General features: G+C 47.5%; 2 protein-coding genes across 8 annotated transcripts in view; both read right to left on the minus strand.

Moving 5' to 3' along the window:
- Window positions 1-1731: 1731 nt before the first annotated feature.
- Window positions 1732-22608, minus strand: LOC135364551 (transport and Golgi organization protein 1 homolog). Of its 4 annotated transcripts, XM_064592713.1 has the most exons (20): window positions 21989-22025; window positions 21116-21178; window positions 20312-20399; window positions 17656-17721; window positions 17079-17210; window positions 13596-13617; window positions 11767-11855; window positions 11456-11533; window positions 11003-11113; window positions 10329-10392; window positions 10021-10159; window positions 7929-8030; window positions 7201-7261; window positions 7057-7092; window positions 6910-6977; window positions 6692-6786; window positions 5666-5748; window positions 3872-4034; window positions 3197-3279; window positions 1732-1929 (listed from the first exon to the last, which is right to left on the minus strand). In XM_064592713.1, exons 3-19 carry the CDS (start codon window positions 20375-20377, stop codon window positions 3197-3199), a joined length of 1458 nt encoding a protein of 485 aa, XP_064448783.1. In that variant the 5' UTR covers window positions 20378-20399; window positions 21116-21178; window positions 21989-22025; the 3' UTR covers window positions 1732-1929. The 4 variants fall into 4 exon arrangements, with proteins under 4 accessions (XP_064448783.1, XP_064448784.1, XP_064448786.1 ...); XM_064592714.1 differs by lacking the exons at window positions 21116-21178; window positions 21989-22025 and adding an exon at window positions 22514-22608; XM_064592716.1 differs by lacking the exons at window positions 17656-17721; window positions 21989-22025.
- The window catches only part of LOC135364554 (acyl-coenzyme A synthetase ACSM3, mitochondrial-like), a 30320-nt gene continuing 29259 nt past the window's right edge, over window positions 22442-23502 (minus strand). The window contains exon 6 of one of the 4 annotated variants that reach the window (XM_064592728.1): window positions 22442-22581. In XM_064592728.1, coding sequence (XP_064448798.1) covers window positions 22442-22581 — 140 coding nt within the window. Of the gene's footprint in view, window positions 22614-23502 lie in introns of all 4 variants that reach the window. The other 3 variants (XM_064592729.1, XM_064592730.1, XM_064592731.1) reach the window with 3 other exon arrangements.

A 23502-nucleotide genomic window follows, 5' to 3' on the forward strand; every position in this document is an offset into this window, starting at 1 on the left:
GACTTGGGGCTCGATCACAGAACCCTGAGATCATGACCTGAGCAGAAATCAAGAGTCCGATGCTTAATCGACTGAGCCACCCAGGGGCCCCTGCAGATTCTTTATGTACTTCAACTCCTATTCTTCTAATGACCTCAGAATCCGACAGGCTCCCCTTTCACAGATAACAGAGCTGAGGCTCTGAGTAGGCCCCACGGAGAGCTGGCATTCGGGCAGGAACACAGGTCAATCCGCAGGATACTGTGACCAAAGTTCAGGGAGATGCAAAGTGCAGGCAGGGCGGTGACTCAGATGCAGAGGCATAGTGACAGGGATCCAGCGAGAGTGGCTCCTGGTCAATCCTGAATGCCCCACGAAGAGTCTGACTCGGGCTGAAGGCCAAGGCAGCCACTCTGCTGATCTTGGTCCCGTCTTCACTTTTTCTCACTGGGGCCCACAAACTCAGGCAGACAAGAATCCCCAAAGGAACCGAGTTCAATTTCCCAAGTCTCCACCACATTCTTTCACCCAGTTCAGAACCTTCAGAAATTCAGAGGAAACAACAATCCTTATAGATTATGAACGAACAGCTTTATGGCAACCATGACGTTCTGATACAAATAATTGCATCATCCACGCTGTGTGATGGACACAGGCAGCAGCTCGGTGTGGATCTCACGGTGTCCTCACACTCACTGCTCAAGCTGCTGGCCTGCAGGAACGGCCTCCGCTCTACCCGAGAGAGGCCCATCCACTCCCCTGAGCACCTCCATCCTGCTCATCCACAGCCTCCTGTTTCTAGTGACTCATGGCTCCCTCTCTGGTCCTTCAGATCCATCGCTGGGGCTTCCCTTATACGGAACACAACCTCTCTGTCGTTTAATGAATGTGTCCCTCGCTGCTCTCAGACCCCTGAAATTCCCTCCTCATCCCTCCCAGAGCACAGAATATCGTCTCTGCACAGTGTGCATGCGCATACCTGCTGTGCCCAGCTTTTGGAGAAGAGCGGCTCTCCTTCACCACAAAGGGACCTGCTGACCACCTCAGTATGAGTGAAAGACAAAGTCCCTCAAAGGCGTCTCCTGAGCAACCTGAAGAAAGTGATCATGTCCTTAGCAACATTCACTCTCCCATAACATGAGAGGCCTGCATGTAGGACTGCTATTCCTTATGGAGGATGCCCCAGCGTCTGTATCTGACCCACGTCAGAGAAAAGACGGAAGACCATCCCACTGGAAGTGACTGAGCAACATTCTAACAAACCGTCTACACCTGCCTCCAGCATCTGCCACTGTTTCTCATTCTCACCTCCCTTACCGGACAAGAGGGTTTCCCACAAGTATCCACTGACTGCCGAGGACAAGGGACAGACCCCTGCCCTAATGATTAATCAAGGGACCATAGCCCTGCTTCAGGTGTTTATATAACTGAGGAAATGAGAGCTCAAACTCAACACGCTGAAAACAAAGTGAGAGGTGTGTTTCATCCCGCCCAGAACAACAACTGTGGACTCTGGACGTGCCCGACGGTAAGAAATATATGTCTGCCATTGTGCGATAGAGACACTTCCTTCCCAACAACGGCACCTCCCCCCGCTCAGTGTGTGGAAATAGCCCAGCACAACACCTGTATGTCCTGAGAAACTTCAGGATGTTACAGCGCCCCCAGGCGGTTTTCCCCTCCCAATGTCAAGGCCTCAGCACAAACTTGGCCTTTGCCCCACCAACTCAATAAGAAAGAAGACAATACAGATTATAAGTCAAATCATACAATTCATATCATCAAACCCTGTGGTGTAGGTTCGGGTGCAGGGTAAGGATGCAGAGACCACTGGGTGGGTGGAGGGAGATGTGCCCCAGGGCTCCAGGATGGTGATGAAGGGGGATCCGTGGGGTACGGTGGACCCAGTGGGCCGGGTACAGGAGCAGGTCCTCTTGCATCCACAGGGTTCTGCAGAACAGAAACCAAAGGAATGTTGCTATGACAGACAGAAGCAGAACCCCCATCAACCTGAAACCCGAAGAAGCAGGGGTCAGCACGGTGAGAAGTCCGGAGAAGCCCAGTGTCCACACGTGGAATCACAGCCCCTCGTGGGTCCAACTGCTGCCCACCAGCCCCCGCCTGACCCTGCTCCGCTTCCCTCCCTGACAAAGGGGTCTTCTTCTACTCTCCCAAGTGCTGTCCATGGCCACAGACACCGCTCAGGAGACGGGAGTTTCTGGAGTCCTGCAGCGGACCGGGAAAAGTGCTGAGAAGAACACGATCCCGATGAGTTCGTGAGACCCAGCTCTGTGGATCTGAGTCACCGACATTCCGATGCTCCTCAGCTCAGGCACAGAGCAAATGCATAGTCCTTGGTGCCGAGAACCACTGAGGGGCCCATTCTGCATCCCCGGGTGCAAACCAATGTGTCTGGAGAGCAGGCGTGACCCTCCCAGGGTGGATCAGGAGAGACGCTATCAGTCGGCACAGCCAGCAAACCGCATCAGAACCCGCTCACGGGAGCACGACTGAAACGTGTGTGAGCCGTGGGCCCTGCAGGGAGTCACCGGGATTCCCTCTTCACGGCTGTGCTCTGGGAGGCGTTTTCTACCACACAGCTGGCCCCTGGCAGAGTTCACCTTCATCTCACCCAGGGAGCAACTGGAGGGATTCCGGGTCGCGTCTTTACCCACACAGATGGAACGCACGTGAGGTCGCAGCTCACCTTGTCCACCAACACTCACAGCTGCCCAAAGCACGTGGCACAAAGTGTGAGGCAGGGCATGGCTTTTCCCGTTTCCAGCTGTGAGGATTACCGCAGACATTCTCCCAGCTTAGTCTCCTGACCCGAAACCCAACACCACTACCGCTCCCGCGGGAAAGCAAACTGCAAGGAGTCAGCGGGACTGGCCGACTTCAGTGTGGAGTGAGATATTGCTCTCCTCCAGGAGTTTACACACACACACACACACACACACACACACACACACAAGGGCAGGGTCCTGCTCTCCTTCATTTCTAAGCACGTGGAGCTTCAGGACGCCCCGCGTAAGGTGATGATTTGGAAACAGAGAAGTCTGTAGGCTCCGAATGAAGACTGGGCATATTGAAAGGTCAATGACACCACACACAGATCCCAGGACATACCCAATAGACACAGGTCAGGACAGGGTGCTGCCCAGACAGGAACAGGATTCCAGAAATGGTTACAACTGAGAAAAGACACAGTATTTACCTAGTCCTTCTGTGGGACCTTCTTGGGCGGGGTGCCACTGTTGTCCCCTTGAGAGCCACAGGTTTCTGAATACGACCGAAGCCCTGCAAGGGACAGAGGTGGATTCAGACTGGCCTTGACCATGCAGGATGCAAGCCAACCCTCTACACCTGCCCCACCCTATTCCACGCTCTCCCACTCCCACATCCCTTCCAGATTCAGAGCATTTCTCACAGGTCTCCTCTCACCCCTGCGGACAAAGGAGAGACAAGTCCCCCACAACTGAGGATGTGATCAGTCCACCCAGTGACAGATGTTTTCAGAGCTAGTGAATAACACTGGACAACTGGGGCCTCCACAAGTAACAGTGATTTGAGGTTGTGCTTCATCCATCCCAGGGCCCAAAACATTGTGTCTGGGCAGTGCCCATGGGCAAAGCTTTTATGTCTGTCCTTTGCAAACTGTCACTTTTCTTCTCTATGGCAGACACCTGCTGCCCATTTCTGTAGGGTGAAACAAGACAGTCCATGAAATGGATGTCCACAGAAAGGTGACGAATGCTACTATGTCCTCACTCAGGTCGATCCTTGCATTGCAAAGCCTTCTGGTACCTCCTCTACATCTTCTCCACCAACAGAAGTACTTAAACTATGAATAGGCTTTACGATTCAGGTCATCCAGTTCAGATCATCTTACCATGTGTAGCAGGAATGAGCTGTGGTTGAGGCCCCCATGTCCACCCATGTGGAGGAGGTGGAGGTGGCCCATAGCCAGGGAAGCCTGGTAAACCCTGCCCCATGTGGTAGGGCATATGGGGGGGCCTTGGAGCATGAGGAAACCCTCTCACATCTGTACCGACCTGCAGAACAGAGGACAAAATATTTGGGTAAGACAGCCAAAAGTTGCAACACCAAGAGATGAAACCCAAAGAGCAAGCTCTCAGCATCTGGCTCCTTCCCCAATACCACGTTCCAGGAGAGCCACGTCATGCTAGAAAACTTTGTCCCTCCCAATTGCTGCCTACTATCATAAGGGGGGGGACGGGGAAGGAGAAAGGATGTTACAGGAATAACCTACTGTCATCAAACATCACTACCCAAGTCTGCCAACATCCACTACCAAGAAGTAGAGTCTTAAAGGGTGAAAAGGGATCACTGGAAACAAGTAAAGCAGCCCACACTCCAGACAGGGAGGCATCGACATCGTGGACAACACTTCATCTTTCCTCTTCAACCACCGCAGAAGATTTGGGTTTGTTAAGAATAGACAGAATGTGATGAAACTGAATGCCCTTTCTCCACAAGGAATCCGAGCCACTCGAGGTGAATCCCTTGCCTGCAAAGCCCCTGACTGTCCCCACCTGCCTCACTTCCTGACAAAGCGGTCTTCTACTCTCTGCAGTTTCTGTCCAGGCCACAAAGACCCTTGAGGATTTAGGGGCCTGTGGTCTGATAGGGGACCTGGAAGAGGGTTTTCTGAGAGGAACATGATACCAATAGCCCTTATTTACGTGCAGCGGCTGTGTTTATCTTAAAACACAGTCATTGGAATTTTCCGCACACTGAGTTCCAGAGCAATTTTGTCCAGTGGGAAATTAAGATGGGAAGGCTAACTAAGGCTAACTTTTGTGAATTTTGAGAATTCACAAAAATGTGTATGCTTTCTGACGGACAACTCCAGAGCGTGTGATGAGAGAAGAAACCAGCTCTCACAGTGACCTAAGACCAAAAGGACCTGCTCCTAGAAGCCCAACTGCAGGGCTTGTGAGGCCCGGGTCATGCAGCTAATCACCGACATCCCCGCTTCAGAATGTGTGTGCCAGGACACCCCCCACTTTGGAAATTCACAACAGTCGTTGAAAGGGTACAAGTAGAGGGATTCTGTACAGCATTTGTACCAGCAGAAGGAAAACAGGGATGACTTATGAAACTTGCCCTATCTAAGAACATTCCAAACTGCAAAACAGACAATAGAAAATGGAGAGAGAGTTTCCCCTAGTTTCCAGTTGTGAGGATTACCCCAGACCTTGGCACAGGTAAATCATCGAACCCCAACATGAACACTACACCAATCGCACCTGATCGGAACCTACTGACTGGCAGTCAGGCCGGCCAGAGACTTCACTGTGGAGTGACGTGTCATCCTCCTCGAGCTACTTTCCCCCACAGGCATTGTGCGTGGGCAGGGGTGGACGGATGGACACAAACACACACACGCACGCACACACTCACACACACAAGCACACACGCACACACAGTGAGCGCCCTGCCATCCTTCACCTCTAAGCACCCGTGGCTTCAGGAGGTGCCACCGAAGGTGAGGATCTGTAATGGAGAAGCCTGTCAGCCCCCGGGTGAACTGCTTGTATTTTGAAAGGTGAACGACACCACAGACAAACCCTAACCCACCCAACAGACACAAGGCCAGGACAGGGTGCTGCTCAGAAAGGGAAAAGTTTCCGGAACACCTGGTAGAGGCCACAGTAGTTACCTTGCTCATCCCTGGGTCTCTGTGAGGCTCGGTGCCCCTGTTCCCCATGGGAGACCCACCAGTTTCAGCATCAGACCAAAGCCCTAGAACAGATGGAGGTGGATTCAGACCAGCACTGACTGTGCAGAAATCAAACCAACCCTCCAAACCCGCCCCTAACACGTTGCCCTCTGTCCCACTCTTGGGTCCCTTCTCAGACACACAGCATTTCTCAAAGGTCTCTGCTGACCCCTGAGGACAAGGGGGAGACCTCTGCCTCTCCCCCTCGAGGATGGGACCACCATCGCCCAGCTTGCTTCAGGTGTTTTCATAGCTAAGGGGACAGCAGTAGACTGCTCTGGGCTCAACCAGCTAAAAATGGATAAACCCTCAACATGAACGGCATGCATTCTCTTCTCAGGCCGCCAGTTGATGGTTCAATCCTTCAGTCTATAGATGAGGCCTAGCATGTGTGGCTGGCTATTACATAAATATTGAAGAGAAGAATTGGAGTACACTAATCGTACAGCCAGGAGCAAAGTAAAAATAGGCAGATTGAGAAGTAAAGCTGTGGCTTTATACCGATAACATTAGAGGAGTAAAATGCATGAATTTCATGGATTAATATAGGACTGTAGATGACGAATAAAACAAAAATCAAGGAACCTCCATAAAGAGTAAATAAATGCCATTTTTCTCCATTTCTTTTTTTCCAAAAAGTCTTCACCATTGCATCAAGGTGGGAAGGGAGCTCGGGCCCACAACTCCTCCAGGCTCAGCTCTTCAGTAGGTGGGTGGTAGAGGAGGTGGGAGGGTCTGCAGTCACGGGAGGGGCATGAGCTCCACCTGTCACAGGGACAGGTGCCCTGCGGCCGGTGGGCACCTGAGGAAAGCACCCTCCTGTCACCCCTTCAGACAACCTGCTGTCCTTAGGTAGTGCTTGTGATTCTCTCCAGGACACACAGTGATCACCCACAGGAACGGGAAGGACACCATGTGCTCTCCCAGCAGAGATCAGGCTGCTGCATTTCACAGCACGCTCCCTACCTCTCTGCACACGGTTCTGTGTCTCAGGTCTTCCCGGCATCGGTTCCTGCCTCATGGATCCCTCAGGCAGCATCTCTCTCCTCATCATGTGCAGTCTTGAAGACAGAAAAAGAATGGACGTCTATAAGAATGACACCACCATGTCCTCTACTAGACACTAAACAGCTTAGCCTTGACCCCTCAAGACGCCCAGAAAAAGGCACGTCAAAATCACACACCTGTGTTTCACATAGGCGTTCTCCCTCCTCTGCTGCACTATCTTCCTCTCCCAAACCTGAGCCTTGATCTGGGGGAGAAAAACACATCCACCTTCAGCTGTGCCGGACTGGGCCCCAAACGAAGAGGAGGAAAAAGAAAACACTTACCCAATTATCTAGAGCACTTCTCTCATGAGCTGCGATCTGAAAAAGTCAACACACCAAGAGCCCATGTTGGGGGATCGAAGGGCCACTTCCATCACCTGCAGGAGGCGCTAAGGGGCCAGGAGGTTGGGGCACAACTCAGGTTACCTTGTGTTGGAAGGTGAGCTCTGCCTCCTGCAGCTGATCTTGCATCTCTCCAATTTCTTGCCTGTGAGTTATAAGTGCTCTCGTCAGATAACACCCAATATTGGCTGTGATTTTAAATCATCTGCCCATGTGGCCATTCTCCTCTTATCTGTCCCCTCATACAATTGATCCTCACACAGGAAACACTTTTCACATGGTTATAATGTACAGTAGGATCAAAGCTATTGTTACCTCTTTTCCGTAATCATTTTTCTTCCCCTGCAGGGTGCAGAGTTGACATAATTTCCTTACCCATTTTCAATCTCGCCCTAATTTATCACGTGACAAGGGTGCCATCAAGTGTGCTGGGCAACTTCTATCCTCGCCATGGCTCCCAGGGCGGCAAAGACCAGCGCCATCAGATGGCCCTGCCGGGCTTATGGGTAGGATGCATCCTACGACAAACTGCTTTCCTCCAGATTAGGACAACTGACACCACCCCCAGGGACGATGGCGTGGAAGAAGGCTCCACAGAATCAGGCCAGCGCTGGGGATCAGGACATGTTTAGTAATGAAATTGCTTTGTTCTTTCTAGAGCTTAACTTTTTGTGTCTGTTAATTCTCTCCGGATATGCCTCTGAATTTTTGTTTATATTACATGTGAATTGAGTCTAAACAATGAAGAAAAGTTAAAAATACAAAGTGAACAGGGATTTCAGGAGCCGCTAATATTCAGTGTCTGAACTCACTTGTACTTGTCCGTTGCTTCTGTGATTCCTTTCAGATTTTCCATGGCAGCGGACAGCTGACTCTCTGTTGCCTCCAGGTCACAGCGGGTCTTTGCAACCTTCCTAAGACAGGAAAGGTATAGACATGGTCCAGTAGCCAAGATCCAGAAGTTCTGCCGTCATTCCTCCCAGCACACTGGATGGCCTAGATTCCAATGTCCCTCATAAATGCACAGACTGACAACACAAGGAGGGAAATGAACTGAAGGTCCCATTTAGGGTTAAAGAAAAATCAGACTCTGGATGCTGCCAAGTCCCTTGCAATCGGAGCTGTCTTTACACTTCTCTACTTCATTATCAACTCCTCAAGTAACATTGCAGCTTGTGTCCTCTCAGAGTTGGTCTTTTGTCGGAGACGGTGAAGGCTCCTTTCAGTTCAAAGTGAAAAACCAAGCCTGACCAACTATAGGATGAAGCAGGGGACCATCGTTAGTCGTACACCTCCATGGGGAGCCCTGATCCTCAGACCAAGGCTGTGCCTGACAAAATGAACCCAAAAGGAAGCCTTCCAGAATATGGCTTCATCAGCATGGCAACTCACTCCCAGACATCTCTGGGTCTACAACTACAACCCCTGCCTCCTCCTTTGAAGAGGCCAATCTTAGTACCAGCAATATGTCCTGAAGCGCAAAAGGCTGTGAACTGTCACATAGCCAGTGTGTTATCTCCACGCAACAGATTTCAGATGGAAAACTATCAATTGCATGGAGTCAACCGACTTTAACAAGACTGAGTTCACTGATAGTGAAGGCAGCAACGTGCGATGCTTAAAAAGGCTGCTTTGCTGTGCTGCCCTCAGACTCTTTTGCTCATGGTGTTGATTTAAAGGGTTTCAAGAGGACACCTCATTTCCTCAAGATCACATGCCAAAAGACTCTTAGAAACTGAGTCAAAAGCTCCCGACAGAGAAAGACACATGCATTTGCTTCTGGTCTCTCAGGCAATCCTTCAGCAAATGCTTTCTGGAGCGGCTGTAATGGAGTGGCTCAGTTGGAAGGTGTAGAAGACAGAAAGGTGGTCAGGACACTGTACCCACCCCCAAAAGAAATTTCCAATGAACTGAACCAAGATGCCAGTGACACAGAGCAGCCCCCATCCCCGCTGTGGGAAGGAATAACACAAAGCTGAGTCTCCAGGGAAGACAGGGAACAGTTTTGCTTTTCAACGTGAATGAGGGACTCTAAGGTCCTGATCTCCTCCTGAGAAAAGAAAGGAAACACTGGACAAAAGAGCAAACTCGTGAGGGAATGCACCCAATTTCTAAAGAGTACATGAAGAAACACGAGAACCAGATGGAGAAGAAGGAAGCCTAGGAGAAAGCCAGCCTGGCAGTGGGAGCCAATCTCCCCAGGACACATCAATACATTCTGGAACAGGCAAGTGAACTGTAAAGAAGCTGAACAACTTTATGGGCATGGGCTTAGAAGGAAACGAGTGAAGTTCAGGGTCAGCCAGCCAAGGTGAGCCCTAGTGAACCCGCAGGCTTTGGCTGGGACCCAGGAGAGTTACACCTAAAAAAATCCGGTGGATGGGAAATACCCTGGCCTTCTTAGGGACTGGGCGACAGTGAGTGATGTCAGTTGTATACTGGATGAAGGCATTCAGGACTGCTGGAGCCCCAACCCACTTTCCACAAGGAGACTCCCAGTGTTTCCGCAGCAAGACAATTCCATTTTTCTATCCCCATTATTGACCCAAGGCTCGTACTGAACCAAAAGTGACTGAATTCAGGGCTAATAAGAACATGTGATGACACGGAAACCAAAAGGACAAGGCAGACAGACCCAGAGGGGATCCAGGTATCAAAGGTTTTAAGGAGGGTACCTTCCCTCTTCTACTCCAAGGAGTCACACAACAAGCGTGACAAGCAGTCAGAACACAAAGGGAAATGCAGGTCACACACATCAAGGCAGCAAGGGCAGGCACAATTCTACAGAATGCATTTGGCAAAAATACTCTAGATCCAATTCTAAAAGAAATACACTTATCTAGACTGGCCGTCACCTAAATTCATACAATAGTATTGGTGACAATTCACACAAGAATAGCTTACTCTTCGGCAGCCGCTTGTCTTTGTTTAGAGAAATCCACCACGATATCCACTTTCCTCCTCAGCATTTTCAGTTCGGCTTCTTGAGTTGTTTTCAAAGAACTCAGGGCATTGCAATGGTCTTCCAACAATCGTCGACATTCTGGAAAGGATGAGTTTTCTTTTGTGTGTGTATGTGCACATGACCGGAGAACTTCGGTTTGATAGGGAAAGGAGAAGGGCAAGACCTTGAAGGCAGGAAGGCATTCCTTCCCTTCCCAATGCAAGCTCATTGCCACCATATGCGGATTTCTTCCCCCAAAAGAACATACCCTGCAGTTCTCGTTTTTTGGCCCTAAAGGCTCTCTGCTCTCCATCCTCGAATGCATCTTGGGCCTTCAAGACAGATATGAGAAAAGACATTCAGGAAATCATGATCACAGAACAACGTGAGGGTGTCTGACACCCTCCTCCTGCACAGGATCATGCAGTGCAACAAAGAAAGCCCTTAAGGCATAATGGAACAAGGAGGAAGTAAGCAAAGTGGAAAATAGTTCACGTCAAAGAACTCACAAATGACTTTCTTAGTGGCTTTCCTTCATATATATATCCACATACATACATATATACACATCTTCCCCTATTCACATTGAAAATGCTCTGTTTGGCATTAAGAGACGAAGGGACTGCACAGTTGGGTCAGCCATCGCCCTTCATCGCTCAAGTGTCTTGTGGGGATTTTCTACATATCTTGGAGGGCAGGGCTGAATGATGTGATCATTACCTCGCTGTGAAATCAACCATACTTCCTAGTCCTTATAAGAGCAAACCCCATCACGGTGGTTCTAAGTGAAATCCCAGCTCACTGCTCCGTAGGAGTTTCAGTTCCCAGAGGCCCACTCTCTACTGTGCTAAACAGCAAGCGAGGATGCTGCACTCATCTCACCCAGTGAACCAAAAGCCTGCCGGGGCCACATTAAGGTAAAACTCAACAGCCAGCTCTTACCACATCCTGATTCTTGACCTTCTTCTCTCTCTCAATTTGCAAGTGAGCCAGTGCCCAACGAAGGGTGTCATTTAAATTTTCATTAACTTCGTCAACCTTTTCGATGTTCTCCTTCAACAAAACATTTTGAATGAGTAATAATAATTCATTCCTTGGGGCACCAGGGTGGCATCTGGGTGGCACAGTCGGTGGAGTGTCTGACTCCTGCTTTCGTTTTGGCTCAAGGCCTGATCTCAGGGTTCTGGGATGGACCCCTGCATCAGGCTACACACTCAGCATGGAGTCAGCTTGGGATTCTCTCTCTCCTTCTGTCCCCTACCACTCACTCTTTCTCTCTCTCTCAAATCAATCAATCAATGTTTAAAATAATAATAGTGATAATGATAATGATGATAATTCATTACTTTTATTTCTGTTGTTAGGACACAATTCAGGCAAAGAAGGGATTCTTACCTTCAATTTAAGAACTTCCTCAGAGAGAAACTTATGTTCACTCTTAGTTTCTGCAACATGCTTCTTGCCTTCCCGGATCTATAAAACATATGAAAAAAGGAAACAGAATTCCAAAATAGCATCGTGTTACACAAACCTATCTACTAATGTGTGACTCCTTTCAAAATAGAGAGGCAGTGCTCTACATTCGTGAAGCTTCTCTTGAATCAGGACCATTTCTGGATCACATGAAATAGGTCAATAGGATGAACTACAAGAGGTGGAAGTAACCAAAATGAAATCACAAAAAGTATTTGAAAAGGCACTGATACCTTCAGCTCCCAAAGGGATATTTCCTGAGCAAGCTCCCTGTTTTCTGTCCTAAGTCGATGGATCTTCTCATTTATTTGTTGTAAGGTTACTAAAAGGAGAAAAAAGAATCGCAAAGATAATTAGCAAAACGAGTGACATTGAATAATCCCAGTGTATGAGCACCAGAGACACATTCTCTGACACTCGGGTGTAACTAACTTGTTAGCATTCCCATTGTGCCCTAAGGAAGCAAGTTTTAGCAGCATTTGAAACCCAAGACAACCTATTTTGGGGAGATTCCTACTTAAATTTTTTTCAAAGATAGAGAAACGCCCTCAAATGTCTTCTACGTTTACTCCCATCTGTAAGCACCAGTCTTGGAAAATGCAATCACTGCAAATGCTGATGTCATCCCCAGATATGTAACAGAAAAATCAAGCATCCTGTCAACTAACATTTCTCTCCTCCAATGATTAAGGTACAAAAATAGGTCCCTGCCAACAACCCAAAATGAACAAAACCATCCTTTGCTCCTGCTCAGCGCCATGTCCGTTTCCAGATCCTCCTTGGAATTCCACACAAGGAAAGCTCAAAATGGCAATTGAGTGACAACTCCAAGGCCTTCAGTGACTTTCTGCTGCTCACAGATTGCCTGTCATGAACCCTAGGCAGGGGCTCTAGAGGACAAGACCTTTGGAATCAAACACACTCGGGTACAAACTCCACGTTACAGTCTCTGGAGGGCCTGGATAACTCACACTCCCTGGAACACAAGCTTTTCTCATCCCAACATGAGAAGGTTACCCTCTACCCTGACAGGAAAACCACACTCATGAAGCGCCCTATCACAGATGGATAACACATCGAAGGTCGAGAACACAGACTCCTCTAACTGGCTCCTAATTCTCTCATCTTGGGGTACCTGCGTGGCTCAGTCGGTTAAGTGTCTGCCTTCAGCTTGGGTCACGATCCCACATCGGGTCATGATTCCACTCTGGGCCCTGGGGTCCCACATCTGGGTCTGCACTCAGTGGGGTGCATGCTTCTCCCCCTCCCTCTGCCAGCCACTCGGTCTGCTTGTGCTCTCTCTGTCAGATGAATAAACAGAATCTTTTAAAAAATAATAATTCTCTCATCTTACCTCAAAGTGCAAACTTCTCTTCTAGTGGCCCAATGTGAGCGCTCTCCTGCCCTGAGATCTCTCTTCTCACCACGCCCACTGCTGCACTCACAGGGACGAACACCAGCATTCGAGGGTTTGCTATGTGCCAGGCAGCCACCCTGGCCGTCAACAGACAGCACCGTGGAATCATCACAATCCATGAGGCCCGACACGATACATCAGCCCCACTGGCACACGTTCCTTTCCACTCATTCTCCCCTGGCAGGAAAGGCTCCCTCCACTTCAGACTCAAAACCATGGTTTAAACCTCTCTTGTGACACACGCTCTGTCTGGCAATATGTGGCTCCTTCTCTAAGTGTAGCCTGCTTGTTAGACTCAAAGAGTGTTTTCTCATCTTGACATTTCGCCAAGAGCCAGGTCATGGCATAGTACTCACTCCAGACCTCAGGCTCCTATCATCGCATGCCTCCTAAACATGTCTCTGCAAAATTACTCTTTCTATTCTCCCTACTCCCATGAAGTATACCTCCTCCTGGTCTCCTAAGAGATGGCAACACCCTCCACATTGTCACTTAGACTCCACATGGGAAAGAGAATGATTTTCAGGAGTTAACAAGTCACTTAGACATCAGAAGTCACCATATTTACCCCTAGTCGAATTATACCCACATCAAACACCGGTACTGAGAATTTACGACAATGAAAACTAAAGCCAAAAAACTTACCTTCATATCGCCGAGGCTTTATCTAAGAGAGGAAGAAACAAAATGAAGTTTGATGTCAAAACGTACTACTAGGAAAAATCTCTAGTTCAGGTCAATACCGAAACAGTCATCCAAGAAAATTACAATCATCATTTTGTATAGCAGAATGACTTCACAGGATTAAAAAAGAAGACAAAATTGGAATTTCCTGATTAAGTCATCATAGTTCACAATCCATTTCTGATAAGGAGCACAAAGGTATATAACTTAGTTTTGACCCCAAAATCTATTCACATACTGTGAAATGAACGTTCAACCTGTTCAATTCTTGACAGCGGACCATGCAGACATTTAAAAAAATATTCATTAATTCATCATTTCCGTAACTTTAATGCAACCCGATATGCACACTGAGTTCAGAAATGGATTATTATAAGATCCTGAAAGAAAGAAAATGGAAGGAAGGGAGGAAGGAATGTAGGAAGGAAGGCTGGCAGGTGAGCAAAGCTCTGACAAAATTATGCCGTTTTCCTTGTCCAGAAAGCTTCTCTGAACTATTACTAAGGGTTGGCTGTTTGCTGAATTCACACACAGTTATGGCACATCAGGTGCTATGAAGTTTCCCAGACTGCTACAGAGGGTCATCAAAAAGACAGAAAAGCCATCGAATGAGAAAAAGAGTGGCACGTGGCGAGAGACGAAGCATAAGCAACAAGAGAAATGACAGCGGATGTTTCAAAAGAGGGGAACCGGGCTATCCAGATCGAGTCACCCTGATAAATTATAGCTTAGTAAACTCTAGGCAAGACCCCATTTTGAAACCATTAACATATTTCCCCGTTGAAAAGTTTTACAGGATGAGGAGAGGCTGAGGCCCGCCCCCAAATCTTGCCAGGATATTGGAATATCACCATGCTATCAACAAGCCAGTCATAATAACGTTGTTAGAGGAAAGTCCATCAGTGGAGGGCAAACAGAAAACCATGGTGATTCCTGTAACTTCACATGTTGCTTAGGAATCTCTGAGTTGCTCTGGCCCTTGTCACCGAGCCCCACAGGAAGGGGAAGTGAAGAGACAGATGAGCACACCAAAGACGTCATAGTTTTGTTTTCCTTTTTTTAAAAATTTTTTATTGTTATGTTAATCACCATACATTACATCATTAGTTTTTGATGTAGTGACCTATGACTCATTCTGCATAACACCCAGTGCTCCATGCAGAACGTGCCCTCTTTAACCCATCACCTGGCTAACCCATCCTCCCACACCCCTCCCCCCTAGAACCCTCAGTTTGTTTTTCAGAGTCCATCATCATCTCTCATGGTTCATCTCCCCCTCCGATTCCCCCCCCCTTCATTCTTCCCCTCCTGCTATCTTCTTCTTCTTTTTTTCTTAACATATATTGCATTATTTGTTTCAGAGGTACAGATCTGTGATTCAACAGTCTTGCCCAATTCACAGCGCTCACCATAGCACATACTTGTGTTCCTTTTGAAGGGAAGGTTTCTCCATTGGCAGGGAGAGGGGGGAGATTCCATTTAGAAATAAACTCAGAAGTTTTCTGTTCTTCTTAGAAAGGTCTGCCTTCAAGTGAAACTATGTCCCCAGAGCCTAACTGGGCCTTTCCCAAAGACTACGCAATAGAGGTGAGGGGGAAAGTCTCAACTCCAATGCAATCGCCTCCCTGTCTCACCTGGGAGTAAACTCAGTCTAACCCCAGACAGATGAGTAGACAACCTCACCCTCACATCCTATTTACCTCAGTTCCTTTACCAGAACAGGAGATCTAGCTTTCAACACAACCGTACAAGGCATACTAAGGGTAAAAACCACGACAGCAAGCACTAGAATCACACTACCTAAGGCATCTAAGGCAGAGATGATGGCATTGGCAGGTTGGGAATTTCAAGTCCCTTCCATACCTGATATTGGATCTAAGCAAAAAGGGGGCAGTAGGAAGAAGAGGTGATGAATGTAAGCAGAGATATGAAACTCTAAGATTTTACCGGGATTCTGGACAATACCATAACAGAAATCAAGAATGCCTTTGATGGGTTCATTAAGAGACTCAACATACCAGAGGAAAGAATCATTGTGCCTAAAGAATTTCCGGTAGAAACTTCCCAAAAGAAAAACAAAGACAAATATTAAAAAGACAGCACAGAAAATCCAAGACCAGTGGGACAATTACAAATCGTGTAACACACACAGAATAGGAGCAGCAGGAGAATGGACAGAGAGGTAGTTGAAGCAATAATGACTGAGGATTTTCCTAAATTAATATAGCCACCAAACCACAGATCCAGGAAGCTCAAAACAAGGAAAGCAGGATAAATACCAAAACAAACACACCAACAACTAACGCCAATGATGCCTAATCCAGAATGTTCAGTCACAGGTGATTAAAGACAAAGAAACAAGTCTGGAAATCTGGAGCAGGGCTTGGGTGTGGGTGGTGGAAGGGGGAAGGAGAGCAGTAACCCTTACCCAAGAGGAATAAGGATAAGGACTACATCACACTTCCGAAACCTTGCCATCAAGAAGGATGAAATGTTTAAAGTGTTAACAGAAACATCCAACGAGAAACCTGTGGCCAGTGAAATGATCCTTCAAAACACACTACAGAGTAAGGAAAACCGTCGGGGATAATGATGGGCATTACTTCAACGGTAAAGGTGTCAATCCTCCAAAAGACATAATAATTTCTCATGTACATGCATTAACAACAGAGTGTCGAAGTACATCAGGCAGAAACTGAAAGAATTGCTGATGGAAACAGATGAATCCCTATTATAGCTGGGGAATTCAGAACCCTCTATCAGTCATTGACAGATCCAACAGATACAGAAATTCCATGAGAATACAGGTGAACTGAAAAGCATCACCAATCAACTGGATCCATTAACATCTGCAGAATAATCCATTCAACAACCAAACTAAAGACATTCTTCTCAAGTTCCCATGGAACATTCACTAAGAGAGGCCATATTCTGGGCCATAAGATACATCTGAACGACCAAAGGAAAAGAAATCACAGGACGTATGTTCTCAGACCACAAATGACTCAAACTAGACACCAAGTACTGAAAGATAGCTAGAGAATGACCAAAAAATGGAGATTAAACAACACACTTCTAAAGAACACATGGGTTGGAGGGCAGGTGGGTGGAGGGATGGATGAAAGAGGTGAAGGGGATTAAGAGTACACTTATTGTGATGAGCACTGAGAAATGTATAGAATTGCTGAATCATGTTGTACACCTGAAACTAATACTACACTGTTGGCCAATTATGCTTGAACTTAAAAAAAAAAAAAAAAGAACATATGGATCACAGAAGGCACTGCAACACAAATTTAAATCTATTTCAATCTAGGTGATCATCAAAATTGATGTATTAGAGGGATATTTCTATTACTGAATGGATATAAAAGGTCCAATAACTATAAAATTTTCTGCTCATTTATGAAGAACAGTATATATAAGCTACTTTAGTATACTTACAGCGAGGATGGTTCTCCAGATATAAATGAGAAAGACACAAACTCCCAAGGGGGCAGTGATAATGGGAAGTTTCCATAGAACTCCAACCCCATCAGGGCCAAGAAGGAAACGGTCAGGCACAACATGGACAAGCTGAAATAACACGTGAGACAATGAGGAATCTCAAAGATTTACAATGTCTCTGTCCCAAACAATCAACTTTACAAACCCTCCACCAGCCTCCCCCAGGTAAGCACACCTCTCAACTGCCTCCCCATGGAGGAGAAGGAGCACAGAGGGATTACAAAGGAACAGGGGCAAACTTTTGGGAGTGATGAGTGTGTTTACTATCGTACTGTGCTGATGGGTTTCCCTGTGTTTACCTATGTCAACTATCAACAAACTGTATTCTTGAAAAAGATGTTGTGATCATATATACATTATATAACACTGAAGCTGTAGGAAAAATCTAATAGACAAATCTTAAGAGATTTTATTTTGCCTACAAACACATGGCAAATAAATTTTCTATAGCTAACAGAACTTAAGAATTTATAAGCCAACATAAAATAGACAAGATAAGTAAATGTAAACTTACAGTAGGTAAGAAGTCACTGACTTCTATTGTACATCCATGAAGGACCTGGATAAACTCCTCTGGAACCTTTCCAAAAATAGGCCCAAAATTTATGGAAGAATGAGAAAAAGCAAGACTAAAAAATGTACTAGAGATATAAATGAGAATGTTCTATGGACAGATGTTTATAGATCAGGACATGAGTGAGAGAGAGACAGGAGGCTTCTATTAGAAGAATATGGGATTATTATTTCAACAAAAATAAATTCGAATTACTGTTTAGTTTCTGAAAACAGTGATGTTTTCTTTCAATGCCCACTTTGCTTCAGAATCACAGCCCAAAATGTCAGATTTCAGGGGTACATAAAGATTTTCATAATCAGGTGATCTTGTTTATTTTGATGGTATCTGTGACATTTTAAATTACTTGAACACCTATCTCCAAAAGCCAATGAAAGGCATTCATGTTCCTATTTCTCAGTATTGTAACTAAATCAGTCAAGAGCAACTCTAAAATTTGATTTTTAAAAAGATTTTATTTACTTATGTGAAAGAGAGAGAGAGCATGAGCAGGGGAAGGGGTAGAGGGAGACAGAAAAGAAGACTGCCGGCTGAGCAGGGAGCCCAAGCAGGGCTCAATCCCAGGACCCTGGGATCATGACCCAAGGCTAAGGCAGAAGCTCAACTGACTGAGCCACCCAGGTGACCATGAAATTTCATTTCTAAAAGAATACAAAATTCCTGGATATGGACACCAAAACAAAGAACACATCTCATTTTACAAAAACTGGAGTTCCAAGTATTTTAGGAGACAAGACGCTCACAATGCAATTCCTACTAATTCACACCAAGCTTGAATTTTGTGCAAACACAACTCTCTAGAAAGTACCCCTGAAATCTATAACATTTTCATCCTCAACCCTCACAGCTGAGGTCACAAACATGTGTGCTGGTGGGAAACATACACGGTCTTGGAACAGCCGCTGTCTGAAAGAGAACATTAGCTATCTGCTCAATGGTTGATCATGGGGATCAAATGCACAAAAGACAGAGGCCATCTTGTCACAAATGGAAAACACCCCCAGTTGTGGCCACGTGGTACATCTAGCAGCTGTCTGGATGCTGACCAGTAGCTGACTCTTAACTAGATGACATCCAATGGGGCCAATAACACTAGGTTCTAACAGACAATGGCCATGAGCAGGTGGAGGAGGGAAATGCGAGACCAGGTAGTTTATGCAAGAGCTCAGAGATGAGGGAGGGTGAGAAAGGCGAAGTGCTCTATGAGATGCAGCCTAGGCAGAGGGGAATATTTCCAATAAAGACTACGAAGAAATTCCCTCCATTGAAGACTCAAAAGAAACAGAATCGAGTCTATTTTGACTGGAGGTATTCATGTGGGATGATTCTGCCTCAACACTAGGGTCCTTCCTGACTACTCCCACTTTGCAAATCCCTCTCTAAGAATCTGGTGTAGGCCGATCTAAAGAAGTCTGCTTATTTCTAGAGTGTTCCCTGTCTGTCTCTCTCTCCTGAGGGTAAGGGTTTTCTTTTTTAAGGAGTGAAATAGTCACACTAGGAACCAGGTATTTCTTTATATTTGGACAATCCTAAGGACATTCAGGAGCTTTTGACTTTGGGGAAATCAACACTCTGTACACACTGGGCCAAAGAAAGGGTAACAACTCATTCACTTCCTGATTACATCAATCCATCAGATTTTCCTGTGACAAACGTCCCAGCGAGATGCGGTCACTTAGTGTCTGCTGGGCTTCTCAGGGCTCCCACGGACCTGGTGGGACACAGAGTCCCTGGGGACAGCCTCCAAGGCCAGGAGGAAAGGGCTGACTCCGAAGTTGTTACAAGTCAACCAACCAGGAAGCACAGAGCACAAAGGACATTTCACTGTTTAACACTCAAGACCCAACACCAATGCTTAAGATACCACTGTTCCCAGGGCTGCCAAACTTCACAAATATGAACAATGTGCTGACATGAAATCAATGTAGAAGATGGACCCTAAACATACAAGGCTTGAAGCAGGATCTTCACTGGGCTTCCAGGAGCCAGTCTAATGCCCGTAGCTCCTATAAATTAGCATTCCCGACATTTTAAAAGACAATTTTAATGAGATATAATGTACATATCATACAAGCCCCCTATTTAAGACAAAGAGCTCAATGGCTTTTCATATCTTCTCAAATCCTTCCTTCTTGCCACCATTACCCTAGTATTTGCAGGTTTCCATCCTGCCAGAGCTGCTCTTTTTGGACCAAGCAGCACAGACAGGACCCAGAACTTGATGTGGACGGCTGTGGCCACAGCCCCTTCAGGCTGACCGAGAAACCTGCCCTGTGGTCCTCGGTCTTCAGGAAGAACTGCAGTTCTTCTGAAGTTCTCACCAACAACCCCATGAAAAAACTATTATTTGACCACCATGTGAAAGAACCCAGTAGGAATGAAGACACCACTAGCAGCTTTGAGTCACCGGGGGGCTCAGGCCGTTCAGTGACGACGTCTTGGTTTGGATCAAGTCATGGTCTCATGGTCCTGAGGATGAGCCCCTCTTCAGGCTCTGGACTCACTGCACAGCTGGCTTGGGATTCTCTCTCTCCCTCCCCCTCTGCCCTTCCCCCCACACCTGTGAAGATGCCAGTGAAGTGCCATGTTTACTCACATTTGGGTTTGGGGAACCGGGACACCGCAGCAAGAGCACCAGGAACAACAGCCTCTGCACCTTCATGTCTTGGTCCTTTCAAGGGGTGCTGGGGCGTCAGGGAGGAGGTGGAGATGGGGGGTGGAGTGGAGGTAGGGGTGGGTGGGGTAGGGAGGGGTGGGAAGGGGTGGGAAGGGGATAGGGTTTTAATGAGGGTTGGGAGCAGGGTAGAAATAAAGGGTGGGATTGGGGAAGGCGTTTGTCAGGAGAAGAAGGGGTCAGCGACGGTGTCAGGGTCAGAGTAAGTACTCGAGGGGAGGTTCAGAAAGGGTAGTAGGTCAGCAGGTTAGTAAATCACTAGGTCAGCAGGAAACAGTAGCAGGTGAAGGGATTGGAGGAGGATACACTTTTCTCCAAGCCTTCCCCTGGTTGAACCATTCCTTAGCAACCCAGAGGCTTTATACTCTCTCTCAGCCAATCATCTGCCTTTGCCCCTGGTAGGTCATAATGGGCACCCCGCGTGACCTCATATTTAAAGAGCCCCTTCCCAACTGGCGCCCCACCACGTGCCATCCCAATAACAGGTCCTCTCTGGAACTTTGGCCATCCTTCTTGTTTCTGCTGCCTCCCAACCCAGGTCCCTGTTGCCCTCTTCTGGGCGCTATCTCCTTCCTTCCAGAACTCCCATCCTAGAGCCATTGGCTGAACAACATATAAAGCAAAGGAGGACAGAACTGCAACAACAAGCAAATACACAAGCAGAGTGGGAGGTTTCAACCCTCTCTCAGTGACTCAAAGCAGACAGAACATCCATAACATGTAGACCTTGAGAGCAAACCATCTGAATCCCACAGCTATCTCCGTATGTCTGTCCACATCCATAGACCACTGTGGAGGACACATTAACTTTAGGCATATAGGATACACTTACAAAAATGCACCCGATCTATTTTGGTCATAAGGGACATTTCAATATGTTTCAGAGGCATGAAATCACACAGAGCATGTTGTGGTAATATAATGTGCTAGAAATCATGGATAAAAAGCTCACTAGAAATTCCCATATGTTTAGAAATTGAGAAGTACCTCTACAAATAAAATAGGAGTAAAGAAATCCCAAAGAAAAAGCTACATTGGAACCGAATGAAATAAGCATGACAAAATTGTAATCAGATATGTCTTCTGGGCTGGTATATCCTGGGATATTAGTATGAGAAGACCGAATGGCCTCAAAATCATCCCTAATTGACGGAGACATTTGAACACCTCCAACAGCGGTAGATCTGTCGCTTATCTATGTGACCCTGCTACCCACTAGCTTGGGCTTTACGATATGAACCTCACAGGGGAAACAATCCAAGCTGACTCTCATGGGATCTCTTGGGACCTCCAGGAATGAGAGCATTTTAAGAGAAAACATTCACCAGCTTCTCTCCTGGGGGATCCAAGACAACACCCAGAGAGCTGGCAGCCCCAGGTGTGCTGGACGGGGAGAGCCAAGCAGGTGGGCAGGGCCAGGGACCCAGGTGACTGGACAAACCCCCTGTGATCATCTCTCTTGGGCCCTGTCCTGAGCCGAACCTCCTAAACTGTTTCTCTCTAGGACTAACACAATTAGTGTTATCTAATTGTGAGTTAATCCCAACTCATTCAGGCCCAAGGCAGCTGAAAATCAATGCTCTACAAACCACCACTTACTGTGTAAATTTCTTGTAAACAGGAACCATTTCAGCACTGCTAAAATAGGAACGCAGTATCTTTAACATAAATATAAATATATTTATATAATTAGCCATAAAATATAAAGAAGCCATAAAAGACACGCAAACAAAAACAAAACAAGGATAGCAAAACATTTGTATTAAATTCTGTTTAGAAGCTGCTGCCCGCCTCCAGAGCCCCAGAGTCGGGTGGTCCTGGTTATAGAAGGAGAGACCAGCTACAGAAGGGGTGGAGTCAGACTATATATATATAGGCCCAGCCTATAAGGGGGACTAGGGAATTCCAGGAAGGATGGCCGGGGTCACCCTGATTATAACTGGAACAGGGAGCAGGGAAGAAGAAGCAGTGAACAGAGTTTGGGGGCCTCGAACAGGTGAGATCACTCGTGGAGGTGAGGAAGTGTCCCCAAAGCCAGTGTCAGCCTCCTGTCTACGAAGCCCTTCGTGGCCCCTGGAAACAGGGCCGGGAGCCTAGAGTGTGAGATCCAGCTGTGCTGCTTACCAGCTCTGTGACCCTGGGCTGCTTTCCTTCAGGGAGCTGGGGCGTCCAAGCCTGTGTCCATAACTGTGCTGAGGACAAGAGGAAGCCCCGTGCTGAGCACCTGTGGACATTAGCATCATCATCTCCATGGGGCAAGTGCCTTCCCAGATCCGGTGCCTCACGTCTCACAGCTGTTCAAAGCAACACTGGTGACAACCAGAGGTCCCTCCTGTTTCAGGCCTGTGCTAAGCCCTGCCCTTTGCACACATCATCTCTCGGGCTACAGATGGCAGGAGGACCTCATAAAGTGTGGGGAGAGCTCCGGGCCCCTGGGGAGGCTGAGGGATTCCTGGGCCCTGGGGAAGGGTGAGTGATTGGGGGGCCCTACGGAGGGCTGGGGAACGGAGCTCCTGGGCTCCATGGAAGGCATGGGGGATTGGGCACCCCGGAAAGGGCTGGAGGAGTCTTGCAGGTTTCCTGGGTCCCCACAGGGCAGATCCCTCCCACACCTAAGCTGGTGCAGGCTGGGACCTGGAAGCAGCACCATACAGAGGCAGCGGGTCCATGGCATGCTGGATGGAGCGGTGAGGAATGGTCTGGCAGGCAGGTGGAACCACCAGGCTGGGCTGCCCTCGGTGCCTTCCCCCTTCCCCAGCCACCTCACTAGCTTGGCCCTGACCTCACCCTCCAGCAGGGCATGGGCAAGCCAGGCAGAGGTGGACACCTGGGGCCAAGGAAGGGTCCCTCCCCAGACCTCTGTGTTGTGGTTGTTGAACAGACAACAGGAGTCACCCAGGGCCCCTGGAACCAGGGGGGAGAATCTGGCCCCAGAGTCCTCTCCAATGGGGCTTGGGGAGAATCATGGAGGGACCGCATTTAGCTCTGGTTCATTCACAGAATCAAAGCACAACACAAGTCCCCTTGGATGCTCATGTCCCTTTATTACCCCAGCTACATCCTGGGCGCTCACTCAGGGACTTGGAAGCAGGAGAGTAATGGATAGTAATTTA

Source organism: Mirounga angustirostris, unplaced genomic scaffold (genome assembly GCF_029215605.1).
Source record: "Mirounga angustirostris isolate CCGP_5_RB_7025 unplaced genomic scaffold, mMirAng1.0.hap1 SCAF_5, whole genome shotgun sequence".
Classification (NCBI taxonomy): Eukaryota; Metazoa; Chordata; class Mammalia; order Carnivora; family Phocidae; genus Mirounga; species Mirounga angustirostris.